This window comes from Osmerus mordax, chromosome 7 (assembly GCF_038355195.1).
Source record: "Osmerus mordax isolate fOsmMor3 chromosome 7, fOsmMor3.pri, whole genome shotgun sequence".
Classification (NCBI taxonomy): domain Eukaryota; kingdom Metazoa; phylum Chordata; class Actinopteri; order Osmeriformes; family Osmeridae; genus Osmerus; species Osmerus mordax.
This window is the reverse complement of record NC_090056.1, coordinates 15,031,867-15,045,409: the sequence shown is the minus strand read 5'-3', so window position 1 is coordinate 15,045,409 and position 13,543 is coordinate 15,031,867. Positions and strand designations below refer to the sequence as shown.

General features: G+C 44.3%; 2 protein-coding genes across 2 annotated transcripts in view; both read right to left on the bottom strand.

Annotated features, from left to right (window-relative positions):
* nadka (NAD kinase a) overlaps positions 1-13,543 on the bottom strand; it is a 265,406-nt gene that overhangs the window by 220,813 nt on the left and 31,050 nt on the right. The gene's annotated exons all lie outside the window — the stretch shown is intronic.
* nphp4 (nephronophthisis 4) overlaps positions 2,824-13,543 on the bottom strand; it is a 71,113-nt gene continuing 60,393 nt past the window's right edge. The window contains exons 19-29 of the mRNA XM_067239511.1: positions 12,705-12,919; positions 11,817-12,043; positions 9,436-9,628; positions 8,866-8,949; positions 7,841-7,997; positions 7,451-7,530; positions 7,065-7,150; positions 6,437-6,608; positions 5,951-6,130; positions 4,636-4,779; positions 2,824-3,325 (exon numbers count right to left, since the gene is read on the bottom strand). Of these exons, the coding sequence (XP_067095612.1) occupies positions 3,185-3,325; positions 4,636-4,779; positions 5,951-6,130; positions 6,437-6,608; positions 7,065-7,150; positions 7,451-7,530; positions 7,841-7,997; positions 8,866-8,949; positions 9,436-9,628; positions 11,817-12,043; positions 12,705-12,919 (1,679 nt within the window). The 3' untranslated portion in view covers positions 2,824-3,184. The remainder of the gene's footprint in view (positions 3,326-4,635; positions 4,780-5,950; positions 6,131-6,436; positions 6,609-7,064; positions 7,151-7,450; positions 7,531-7,840; positions 7,998-8,865; positions 8,950-9,435; positions 9,629-11,816; positions 12,044-12,704; positions 12,920-13,543) is intronic.

The following is a 13,543-nucleotide window of genomic DNA, read 5'->3' as shown; positions in this document are numbered from 1 at the left end:
CTTGACATGGTGATCTGCTGTATGTCTATAAATGTCACTGGTAGTGTTGAGGCTGTTAGAGGCTACGGTCTGTCTGTGGATGACACAGCTGGAACAGATATTCTCTCCACAGCTGATTCATGGTCAGGTGAATCAACAGTGGAAACGTCAGCGGTCTGATGATGAACCGAGTTCAGTACCAGCTCTGGGAGTCATCATAACTGGTATACTATAACAAAGTAACTGTATACAAAGTATTGTATGCAGGGGAGGCATTAACATTGCAGTTCAGAGGATATAATCTTTAATGAATGGACACATGTATCCTGTAATACCTAAAACGTGTTATGTCTTCTTTTGCATTCAATGGATAGTGTCCTTCCTCTCTATATGTACTTTAGTCAGACTCATGTAAAGTTATCATACATGTTGCTGCCCTGTGAGAAAGTGCTTGCAAAACAGTAAAATAAACATTCATAAGAGATGTTCATTGGAGATGCCAATTTTATTATGCTTTGCAAAGTTGAAAATATCTAAGTATATACAGAAACAGAAATAACTCACAAAATATAATGTTCTGACTCACTGGTACAAAGGAATATGCAGCACATGAAAGGCAAATACATTCAATTAAATTGCTGCACAGGCACTGAATGTCAAAGTGTTCCTTGTCCACACTGAGGTTAATCCTCAAATGTCACTCAGAGGGAGAGAGAGAAAAGTCTCACAGAAAGAGGGGGGAAATTTCGTGTAAGGCTGCCATCTACTGAGAAGTATCCTCGGAATGTGTTTGTCGAAAGGGAACAACGGATGTCCCTTCAGATGAATCCATTCCTTTGTGTGTGATCATGACCAAGGTTGGGTCCTGTTAGCAGCCAGGTAATGCAGTAATCATCGCTGTAATTGAATTTCAGACGGTCCTGCCACTGTCAGCTGTGAGTCTTAAAAGGAGATGGTTAAGCACGTCTCCTATGATTACCCTCTTTTTGTTGCTCTCTTTCGACTCAACTTCTCGACCCAGCGGTGAGCGGCAGAGTGTACATTCACAACAGTATTGTTCACGCTCTCTTGTCTCTCCCTTGCACACACATTTACATTTAGTCATTTTGCAGACGCTCTTATCCAGAGCGACTTACAACAGGGACATTCCCCCCGAGGCAAGTAGGGTGAAGTGCCTTGCCCAAGGACACAACGTCATTTGGCACTGCCGGGGAATCGAACTGGCAACCTTCTGATTACTAGCCCGCTTCCCTCACCGCTCAGCCACCTGACTCCCCACGCACACGCACTTGGAAGTAAACAGAAAAGCAGACAAACATACGCTGGCACAATCACACACCCTCCCACTCATCCACTTCACCAGTCAGCAACAGACAGCTAGGCTGAATTCCTGCCGAGTCGTGTACCCGAGAGAGGGCTGATACATGCTTGGACCCTGCCTTTGACATCATGGCCCCTCCACAAGATGGACATAAACACACATTCACGGCTTATCCATGTCCCGACGGCCGGCGCTTCTGAGGTGATTTGAGGTTTGCACACCTACATAGTTAAGAAAACAACAGCCATTCCTCCAGCTAACAGCATATCAGGGTAACTTCTCTTTAGTGCACTAGACATAAGCACTTCATCCCCAGTAACAAGCAGGGCAGACAGCGTGCGCTGACTATGCCACTGCACTTAGGCGTAAATGCTGTCGGCAGCAGCAGCAGCACCGGACAAACAGCTAATGAGGCATCAGTTTCACTGCCCGCTCAGAGGAACAAAATGTATTTGAGATTGTTATTTTTGTCAAAGTCTTTAGATATTTCCTAGGAGAGGTCAGTTGGCGATGGGGACATTTTAGCCCTGACTAAGTAGTCTTAACTGTGTCTTAAAACTAGCTGCCAGTGGGCTTTTGAATTATTGGAGGTCCATGAGACTAGAAATGCACAAAAGGACTGAACGTAAATGCTACTTCGTACCTCCAGTTTAGGAGTCTTTCTCCTTTCCCTCACAACGAGCCGACGCTCCCTGCTGCCTGCATTCTAATGAGAAAGAAAGGGAGGGAGGGGGGATTGTGTAACACAGAGTTACATAAGACGGGGGTTGTTGACAGAATGTGCAAGGGAAGGCCTGGGCGCTCTCTCTCTTATAGTGAAGCATGTTGACAAGAGAAATAGAGAGAGAAGGGGGGGGGAATAGACAAAGGAGTGAGCAAAAAGAGAGAAAGGGGAGGAGGTTTAAAGGGTGCCGATGTTAATGAGGTCTATCTGAAGAGATGCAAGCCCTGTTGAAAAGAGCACCTCATTATGGCACATCTAATTATGACCTTGGAAACATGGAACAGGTGTGTGTGCTTCTGTGTGTGCCTTTGTGTGCGTCTTTAAGTGTGTGGTGGGGAGGTATACTCCCTCTTGATCAATGAACAAACTGTTGTGTATACAGTAGTCACATGATATTGTGACATGCACCTTGAGTGGATAAGAAAAATGAATAACCTTCGAAATAAAGAAGAGAATTCAGATCCTGGGCATAAATTGTTGGGACTGTGTATGTATAATATATATTTACAGCCAAGTCACTCTTGGCTGCTTTGTGATTGTGTGTGTGGAGAGGAAGAGAGACAGAGTGATAGAGTGAGAGAGAGAGAGAGAGAGAGAGAGAGAGAGAGAGAGAGAGAGAGAGAGAGAGAGAGAGAGAGAGAGAGAGAGAGAGAGAGAGAGAGAGAGAGAGAGAGAGAGAGAGAGAGAGAGAGAGAGAGAGAGAGAGAGAGAGAGAGGGAGAGAGACTTTAAAATGAACAAGCTCACTCTTCAGGGTATTTTCTTTTGGCATCATGTGAAGACTTTACTTTGGATTTTTGAAACATGACCTACATATTTAGGTGAAATTGCCAGTATATTGTTAGCTGCATGACTTCTCCACCCATGTGCAAAGTTATTGCTTTAAATAGCATTGCAGGAACATTTGTCTCAAACAGCAGACAATCACTTACTTTAAACACCCACACACACAGTATAATATCCAAATGATCACGTCTAACTTTCTAATTTGTACTCCTTATCTAGCTTCAAATTGTTATTTTTTATGCAATGTACCTTTAATGGCACTGAGCCATCTACTTTAAATGCTTGACACTTTCAGTAATTGCTTGAACCAAATATTGTCAACGTTACAACTTTACAGTAGTTGCTAAGGGGCCCGGTTCAGAATGGAGATGACTCTCAGGAGTACTTGACTTTCACACAAAAGGTCTCCTCTGTCTTCTCCTCCTGGTTGTTGACGTAGACGTAGATTTCTTGGCACCCGGGACTCTGGCTGGAGGCAAAGCGCAGTCCGATGACATAGCTCTGCCCTCCCCCCACCTGAAGACAGGCCCACAAGCTAAATTCAGACATCTTTCACCACATCAATATTCAGCCATTGCATTTTCAAAGGAATGATTGTGCAAATGATCAAATTTTCAAGTGAGCCTTTAGGGTAAGTTTGCCATGGTACTATTTTTTTTAAATTGGATTCCTGGTTGTGTATGATGCTCTCAGCCCAACAATACAAAACATCCATGGGGAAACGCTGAATGAGATGACAACAACGGCTTTGTCTGAAACCTCCCATCAAAATAGAGGTTGACTCTAATTATCGAATTAAATAAAAGTCTACTTGAATAACAGAATAATTATGTGAAGGAAACAAGAACAGTTTTCACAAAAGCGTGCTGTTTTCTGCCATGCTTAAGCTCTCTCCACTACATACGCTCACCCAAATTAACTAAAGTCAGTGTATTACTTTGATGAAGTTTGTAATATAGGGCCCCTATTAACAAAGTTCTATATGCTTAGCATTTGTTTGCAGCTTGTACTGTTCAAAATGTTGTATGCGGACATTTTTTGGCAATACCATTTCAGTGAGGGCTAAATTATTCTGCTATTTCTCTTTATTGGCCTTCTAAGATATATATGGGTCAATGTTTAGGATTTACTGTGTAATCTTCCAAAAAGCATGGCTGTATTGATCTCCGCTGCGCTTTTGGCCTCACGATTGTTTTTATAATGGCTGGGTAGTTACTTCAAGAAGGACAAGTGTGTCCATTCACATTTTTTAACATCTACTGTAGATCTAATAAGTTCTTTAGGGACCACAGCACCTGGAGTCATGCTGATACAGCTGCTTATTTTCTCTCTGCTATTTGGCATTTTGCTGCTGTTTGGAGTCAAACTGTTTGGAGTTCATTTCAACCCTATTCATTTAAATCACTGCTACACCATTTGCACTGATGTTATATTACACCTCAGCAAATGACAGCAAATGAAAGCCAATGATGTTGATGACTAGTTTATGTCTCATGTTTATGACTTGTTTATGAGTCAATGAATCTTCTATTAGAGACACTAGGGGTAATGACTGAACATGGAAATAAATCAACACTCCTAATGGCTTCATTATTTCCCCCTATTACTTCATATAAACTAAACAAGGCACACATCAACTGTTTGTCCTAGAGCCAAATGAGGAAGGTGGTGTAAGATCATTGGTCAGGCTGGGGGCTGTTCCTTAGCATGGGACTTAGTGGGCTACCTGAATACAGAACTGGTAACTAGTTACCCTATAACCTTGTCTACTACATCTTTTTCCCCATAAAATATCTTACTGGTTTTGAGTACACATATATATACACCTCAAAGTGGTCTTCTTTGAACTGAAGAAGGTCTGGGTGGTCGGAGTGCAGTCGGAAGACTCTGCTGCTGGTGTAGGGGTTGGTGTATGTGAGCTTCCTGGTGCTGCCCCGGCCCTTCCCAACAGGGACCGACACCTCAAACGCCTGGATGATTCACACAGGCACACAAACACACACACACACCCTTGTGGTAGACATTGCCTTTAGGCACAGCCCTCAGACCAGCTCACCCTACCCAGACCCTGACATTAGATGAAATATTAACCTGGCTTTAGACTCTAGCGGTAACTACTCTCTACTCTGGCAAACAGAGCAGAGGTAAGACTCTAGTGGTTGTGAGCCATGTTAAACACAGGTCAAAACACAACCAAGGACACAAGTGATACAAATGAAACCATTAAAGACACTGTCGGGATGCAACAAATTGAAGCCCACAGCATGTCATACAGTATTTATGTCAATAATTCTGTTCTTTGTGTTCTTATATTAAAAAAAGTAGGATACATTCCCAAAGCCTAGGAATATTATTCATAATGGTTATCCTGATTTAGATTCTTCAGAGGATACTTATTATCAGATTAGTATGTAAAATCACTGTGGAAAGATAACATTAATCCTTAGAGCGACTTTACATTTAGTCATTTAGCAGACGCTCTTATCCAGAGCGACTTACAGTAAGTACAGGGACATTCCCCCCGAGGCAAGTAGGGTGAAACTTGGGCCTTGCCCAAGGATACAACGTCATTTGACACGGCTGGGAATCAAACCAGCGACCTTCTGATTACTAGCCCGATTCTCTAACCGCTCAGCCACCTGACTCCCTATGATTGACTTTGATTGGTATTGCAATGTAGTTTGATAAGAATCGTTTTTTATAAAACCAAGTCCCATTGCATGTGCACAAATGACAAAATTGTAGAATACATCCACTGTATGGAATACTTCCACTGTATGATTATGTAGAAAAGCGACAGCGACAACATTCTGTTTAAGCTAAATATAGTCATTTTTGTTCAATTTTCAAGACTTTGTTATGTTGCATTTCAGTTGCCTGTATTATAGTAGATACAGTACATAAAAGATGGAAGCAAGGACACTTTTTACTTAACTGTCCCTTTAACTGAGAAAGTCCCTTCTGGGCACACCGACTACCAGTTCCAAGAGTGTCATTGTCTTTTACGGGAGTTCAGTGACAAACAACATCATGGTTTCAAGACCATTGTGAAGGATTATGTGTTTGTGTGTGAGTGGGAGTGTTTAAAGTATGTGTGTGTGTGTTTTCAAGGTAAAACTCAATAAGCTTTGATGGGTTTACCTTGGAAAGAAGGGGCTTTTGAATGTTGAGACATAGAAGCCAGCCTGTGAGCAGGGTGTGGTGCTCCACATCCACCACGCTGAGGAAGACAAACTTGCTGCCTGGCTTACGAGGCTGCACACGCAGCTGCACCTCCTGCACAGCCCCAGGGGGGAGCACAAACACCCCAGCTGGGTCCATCTAAGGAGGGGTGGGTGGACGAGGAGTGTGGGGGCACACACAGGTAGCCAGAGATGGAGGGTGGTAGGAGTGAGAGAAAAACGAGGTTTGAGGAGAAGAGAAAGTGAGAGAGTTTTCCAACTGGTTCATTTCACTATTCACTTCTATTTACTTAGATTTTCAAATACATTGAGTAGGTCTTCCAACACTTATTCATGTTACAGGAAGGACAGATCTCAAACTGACAGGGATATTGTTGTGTTTACATGTTTGTCACACGATTGTCGGATATATGTCAGACACTGACTGTTTCTCAGAAACCCATACCTCGACCTCCAGCTGATGAGACACGTAGCATTTGACCTTCCGGATGGCTTGGGTGCCCCTCAGCACCAGTGATTGACAGGTCTGCTGGCCAGAGTAGCAGCTCAGATCCACTCTCTGCAGGAAGTGGATATACACCAGCCATATCTGGAAGGGCGTTGCCAGCCACTTATCGCTATGGAGACATTATCATAGACAATTTATTTCCATGGGAAGATTGGAGCGCTGATAGGAGTTGATTTATCGCTATGGTGATATCACAAGAGACGGTTCTGACATCTTCATCTCCTCATTCACACTGGATCTTACTGGGAGGAAGAAATCCCTGTCATTGGCTTTAGTTATAGTTCTCTTTGAAAGTGGAATGAGGGGAAAGGAGAGGGTGGTGAGGTCATCTCTTTAACCCTCCCTTAAGATTACAGGCCAAGAAGAGCATGGCAGTTAAAGTCTGATGAAGAAATGGATTTTGCCACGTGTAGCAATCAGCAGATCCCACATCCTGATTAAGTCAATGAGATTAAGTCTGCATGAACAAGGTAATCAGTTAAACATTGTGGAACGAGCATTACCACATCTCCATGCTGGGCCAAGTGTGCATGTGTACGTGTGAGTGTGTGTGTGCAATACATACGTGTAGATTATGAGGAAGAACTTTTTGACTTGTGGACTGGGACATCCTGGAACTTTTAAATACAGATCTTGAGGCTCCCCTTTTGCCTAGAAATGAAAGAATAAATTGCAAAGACTTAAACATGTATGCAAATCTCTTATTCACTCCATTGTGCTACACTGCATTCCTACAAAGTTCATTCCTCAATCTTTTGTGAAAAGATCAAACGGTTGACACCTAAGGTGCTTTCATTTTGTTCATTTATGTATGCGTACGTTTTTTTCTTTCTGTTTGCCTCTTTTTGACTTACAGAAATATGACCACCTTAGGCTAATGAATACCTTAATTAACTTGCATCTAATTTTAGCAGCAGCCTTTTTAATATGGTGCAAATTCCACTCTCTCACCAATAGCCTTGTTTCACAGATGACATTGGGGTCACTGCAGCGCACTGAGATGGTAGTTCCAGCATCTGAGTCTCCTGCTGCTGTCCCATAGTACCAGCAACGCCAGGTAGTGTTAGTGTTGGAAGAGACATATATGCAAACAGGAGAGAGGGAGGGTAAGAAGGAGGGTAAGAAAGAGAGCAAGAGGTAGAAAGCAAGAGAGAGAGAGAGAGAGAGAGAGAGAAAGAGGGCAAGAAAGAGAGGAAAAACGATTTTAAAAGGCCAACAGAAAGAGCAAACATCATTTAGCACAACACCTGATGGCATCATGTGTGTGTGTGTCTGTCTGTGCAACACAGCGGAGAGGGGCTAGCGACCGGAGCAGGGGCTAACGGGGCTAATGATCCACACCTGCTGGGTCCTCCCAGGGGGAAAGGCGGAGAGACTTCTTCAGGAAGCAGCCCTCGGGGTGGTAGAAGCGGATGGACTGATCCACCATAGAGGGCGTGGGCTCCACCTTCACTTGGCAGATGGCCAGAGGCTTGCCGTCCTCTGACCTGAATGTCACCTGGCCAGGTAAGGCCACATGGGAACAGGATGTTGAAAAAGTATAAGTGAATATAATAAATGAACAACTTTTGCCGACCTATGATGACAGCATGTTGAGCCAATACCCACAGACTCACTGTCACATCCACAACAAACTGATGACACCAAAACCTGAACCATGACATGGCATATTGTGAGCCCCCTGCAACCTCCAGCCCTTGAGTTGTGTCTCACTTTGATGATGGGACTGACAGGGTTGCCAGATTTGGCACATTGACAGCTGTTGGGATTGTCAGTTTCAGAGGGCCATGGGTTTGATCTGGACTGACCTCTGACAGGAAGCCTGCACTGAGGAGCAATGCTGGAAGACTGACACACTGGCAACACAGCCACAGGCATCTTAGCAAATATTACATCACCCAATGCAATGGAGAGGTCTGCACTTTTTTATTCTGTCAGTGTTGCAGCAAGCTTGTACTTGCACTAATGCATTATGGGAAATCGTGTGCACATGTCGAATAAACGCAACTCTCTTCACGGTATATATAGTTTCTGCTGCGTATGTGGAGGTTGTTTCTGGTAAACTACCAATATGAAGCACACAACCAAGAGCCACTGACCAATGTCTCTTTCATAACTCAATATTCCCCAAAACTGAATGATCAGAAATAATCATTGGCAATGGCACTGTAGGAGGTTTAAGAAAAACGGATTATCTGTCTGTAATGCATCTCAGATCCATAGCGTATCAGAACTCCAGCCTACAGATGGTTCAAATAGGAATTTACGACCATAACACAGAGAAAAGGGCTGTCATCTAATGTTGCCATACAAGCAAACTGATTTTTTTTTGAGAAGACAACTATCATGGTCCTGTGCATCCATACCTTGACTGTCTTGGCCAGTATGGTGTTGGACTGGTGCTTCTTAGCCACCTGAGCTTGTCTGCCTGTGGGAAGGAAACTTGGTCCCTGTGAGGAGCCAAAAACTTGAATCAATTCAAAATACATACTGTCGATGAATCAATGCTGATTACAGCTGCATGAATTTCAAAACATAGATGAATCAATGCTCAATACATGGATGAATTGATGTTCCAGTCATAGACGGGTCAAATATTTAGATAAATGAATTCATCCATGTATGTATAATTTCTTTATCAGGCAAATCATCTGGGTTACAAGATTTGACAGTTTCATGAAGTTTTGATGAGACCTTCATGAACTCGATATAAGACTTTCATCAATATTGCCTATATCATGGGATTCAAATATGAACAGTATTAACCTGCCAAATCCCCTGTGCGAATAATCTACTGTGCCATGTTTAACCCTTACTGTCATATTTGCATAACTCGCCCTTGTAGAGTAGAAGTCAGAGCCTCATTAATATCCCTAAGGCTCAGACTGCTGCTGCCTTAGTATCTGGTGTTTCTGGGTTGCCATGGTGACATGTACCTGGGGTACGGCAGAGTGCTGTGAGTAGAACGTCTGGTATTTGAGGGGGATATAGACACTCTCTTTAGGCCGGAGGTAAACCTGGGGCGTTAGGGTGTTCCCCCCTTTCAGCTGAAACATGTTCTCCTCCAGAGGGGTCAAGGTTTTGGTCAGGTCCTTGAAATGTCTCCACTCTGCTGAGTCTGTGATGACACTGAACGGAGGGGAATGGATAGGAGAGACATTTCATGTTTTATACCAGTAATGACAACAAATTACAGTGCAATTGAAGTTTGATCAGATACGTACTGTTACTTCAGTCATTTTTCCAGTTACCATTACCCTAATCGTAATACTAACAATTAATAATAGAGTTAAATAATACATTACCAGGTCAACCCTGACTAAGACAAAGACTAATTGCACAGTTCTACCAGCACTGTGAACAAGACAGGCAGGAGCATACTGGGCTTGCACATTTTGTCTACAGTACACCGTTTTCGAAGAGAACCCTACAGTATACAGTTTACAGAGAGAACAGTATACAGTACAGTAGTGTAGAAGGCCTTGTTTTCAATTACCGATGGAGTGTTTCATAATCGGTCATTGTAAACCTTCCATCCCCTGCAAAAATGGATTTCCAGAGAGTGTAAAAGGAAAGATATCACATACTGGGGTACCGCGTTCTGCTTTCCGTTTCCTCCTGCTCTTTGAGTGCAGAAATTTCACGCGTAAGTACATAAAGGAAGGGACTGCTCTCACTTCAAAGCGTCAAGCCCCAGGCCTGGAGGAGCGAATTTCTCTCAAAAGACGATGAAGAATTTATGAATTTCTAAAAACTCCACCTTGCTTAATTAGGGTTCTGACTCGACAACCATTTTCCAGTGAGCCCCACTGTGATTCTGTCTTCCCACTTCCTAGTTCTCGTCGGAGCAAAAGAGCGTGTGTGTAGCTAATTACAATGACAAAACTTGTTTGATGTAAACAGTGATGAGCATGAGCGTGCCTGTTAGTGTGTGTGTGTTTTTACACCACAGTTAAGTCGAGGGAAGGATAAAAGAAATGTGTGCGGACAGAAATACATTAAGGGAATAATAGAGGAAAGAGGCAGAGAGTGGGAGAAGGAGAGAGAGAGTCTGGGAAGAATACTAGGTTTGTCTGAGGAGGTTGAAAGGCATTGGAAGAAGATCATTTGAGGCAGCAACAGACGGAAGAAAGGGATTAGGATTTAGCATGAGGTAATAAGGAGGAACATAACTAAATAAAATCCCTTCTCCAGGATTGCATAAAGGTCACCTGCAGCAATGGCAGGGGCCTGGTGCCACCTAGCCAGTACAGCAGAGCTGTGTAAAATGGATGGCAACAGGTAGAGGACATGTTCTCTCCAACCTGAAAGACCGCGGGGGTTCCAACTGCACCAAAACAACATCAAAGGGCTCATTTTTTTGTTCTCCTCTTCCTTAAAAGCATGACTCTAGTATTCAGGTCAGGGATCATACCTTTTCACCTGTGTTTGTTTGCAGAGAAGGGTAACCTACAATGCTCCTCTAACCTCTCGAGACATCCTTGCCAAATAGAAACTGAAATATTGATGAACAGCAAAGTTGCACCCATGTGAGCAGCCTGCAGGTTTCCCAGGTTGCAAAGACCTCAAAACATGAGGGATTTTCCTCAGATCTTGGCACAGCATAAATGTGGAGAAGTTGGCTAAATCGACTTCTTGTAAAAACTCTGCTAACCACTTGCTTCCCCCTCTGCATAACCCCCACCCCCCTCCCCCCACCACACACACACATCCTCCTTAAGCTTCCGAGAAAGAATCCTTGCTTTTCGGCACACAGCTGTGGTGTTCTCCTGATCTCCAATTAGACCCAGAGATGCCGTTGGCCGCGCTAATGCTGTAATGATTCATCTGCACGGCGCTCCAGCCACTGTTTATCAACATGAGGTATGCTAATCCCACAAAGACCTGAGTGGAATCCATAATGGAGGACTACAGGGCCGTGGCCAGTGAACAGAGAAACAGGAATTGGGTGGTGCCTTTTTAGCCATAATAGGCTAAAGGTGGGGGGTGAGGGGAGGGGTATCAGTATTTGCTCGGCGTAATCTATGCATCTGGTTCAAGGGCAATTGATTGCTACGCAGAAACCCTCATTTGCTCATTTCGGGTAGCAGGCTTGTGTGAAATATAAATGAGGTCTGAGAGATTGAAGTTGGGTGGGCGGGGGGGGGGGGGGGGGGGAGAAGTTGCTGCTGAAGATGCAGTGGTTCTAAGCCTGGTTCTTTCGTACACAAATGAACACACACACATCCACTCACATAAGGATGAGTAAGCTTGAGGAACACATCAAAACCATCTAAGAAAACAGGTGCCTCAAGTTAGTAAGGTCTTGTACGCTTACCTGAGCTCTCTATCATCACTCTCAATGGTTACGGTGTGCTGCACGTTGTAGGGGTTCTTGAGCACAAACTCAAAGAACTCGGCGGTTCCCAGAGTGGCGTACATGGTGTGCTGGGTGGTGATGGCTCTGCTCAGCATGTTGGTAATGCCTTCCACTTTGCACCTCTCCCGGTAAGCCTCGATCAGACGCAAGTCCCGCGCCAACTGGGCACGCTCCTCTCGCCTGCCCTGAGAGGAGAAGGCAGCAGATAAGACACTGGATCCATTCAAACACTTTCCACAGCTGGGGAGGTTAGCAGCTAAGCACGACTTGTAAAGAACGAGCAGCAACATGGATCCAGACCACACCACACCAGACCAGAGCACGCTAAACAATACCTCTGGCCAACATTTTCTAGTTGATTCTTGATAAACACGTCACATGGCAACTCAATACATTGAATTCTTTCCTTTTTTTTGTACTGTAGCCCGTTTTGACAAAATGACGTCCTCTTACTGGATGAAATGTAGAGTGCTGGCATGCATAGGGCGTTATAATTGTTCTTCCCCAGATGAAGAGCTTCATGTTCTGTGGCGTGCGCACCCCTGGGGCAAATAAACAAGAAGTGCCCCTGGGCCCCAAGAACAATTAGCACAGACTGTACAGGTGCTGGAACACTGAGGCCTGAGGGGCATTTTGTCACCATCATTTAAACCCCGTGGCTGACAAAAGAGGCTTGTCCATAGCCAAGGGCCTCCCAAGACATATTTCACAGCGCGGTGCGCTGGAATTGAACCGATTATTTGCTTCAGTTGGCCATTTGAATTGCAAGTTAAGGCGGAAGGTGTGATTGGAATGCCTCGGCTGGAAATTGAGACACAGGCGGCTAGTGTGCAACATTGACCTCACCATGACTTTGGTCTTGACATCATTGCCCTCTTCTGCCTGTCGCTCTCGCTGGCGGACGGCAGCCATGCGCTCGAGCTTCCGTTGGCGAACGTCATCCATCTCACCCCAGGTATGCCCACCAGACACCAGGGTGGCATCCTTGATCCTGCTCTGGAGTAGTGCCAACAGGTCTCCATCGACCTCCACCATCCTCTGTGCCCTCGCCGTGTTCTGAACTGCAAAAGCAAAAACATGCACTTTAGATTGCTCTGCATAGCTTGTATTCATGCAGTGAAAGGGCTGCTGGGCTAGCACTGGAAGCTACAGTTCCTTCCAACACACTAGGGAGTGTAACGGTACATGTATTGATCATCACGGTACGCACGTTACGGTTCGGTGCATGCAGTCAGACGAAGAATACATCTGAGTCAGAGGCGTTTCTACTTTATGGAAACGGATGATTTATGGTTGATCAGATGAAATGAGCGAAAACGCTTTTTTCCCGCTCATTTGTCTGTATTTTTGTACAGGGAGTTTGAGAAATGAAAAGAAGAAAGTTAGCTAAAGTAAATGGCAGTTTGCCACCGCTCAAAATGAATACAGGGGCACTCATAGGACTTATGATCAAATGTCCCAAAAGTCCCAAATATACATTGTTAGTCGTTTTCACAGTCGTGTAGACAAGACTTTCGTGAACAGATTGACAATGTTTAGGACCTAGCATTTGGGTAACGTTACACTCCTACGGGTCACTAAACCTTATCACTAAACCTTCAGTTATCTCAGATGTGTGTTAGCACTGGGCATTCCTGAGTTTCCCACAGTGACCTACCTCTTCTCTGATCTAAACCCTGTCAGGC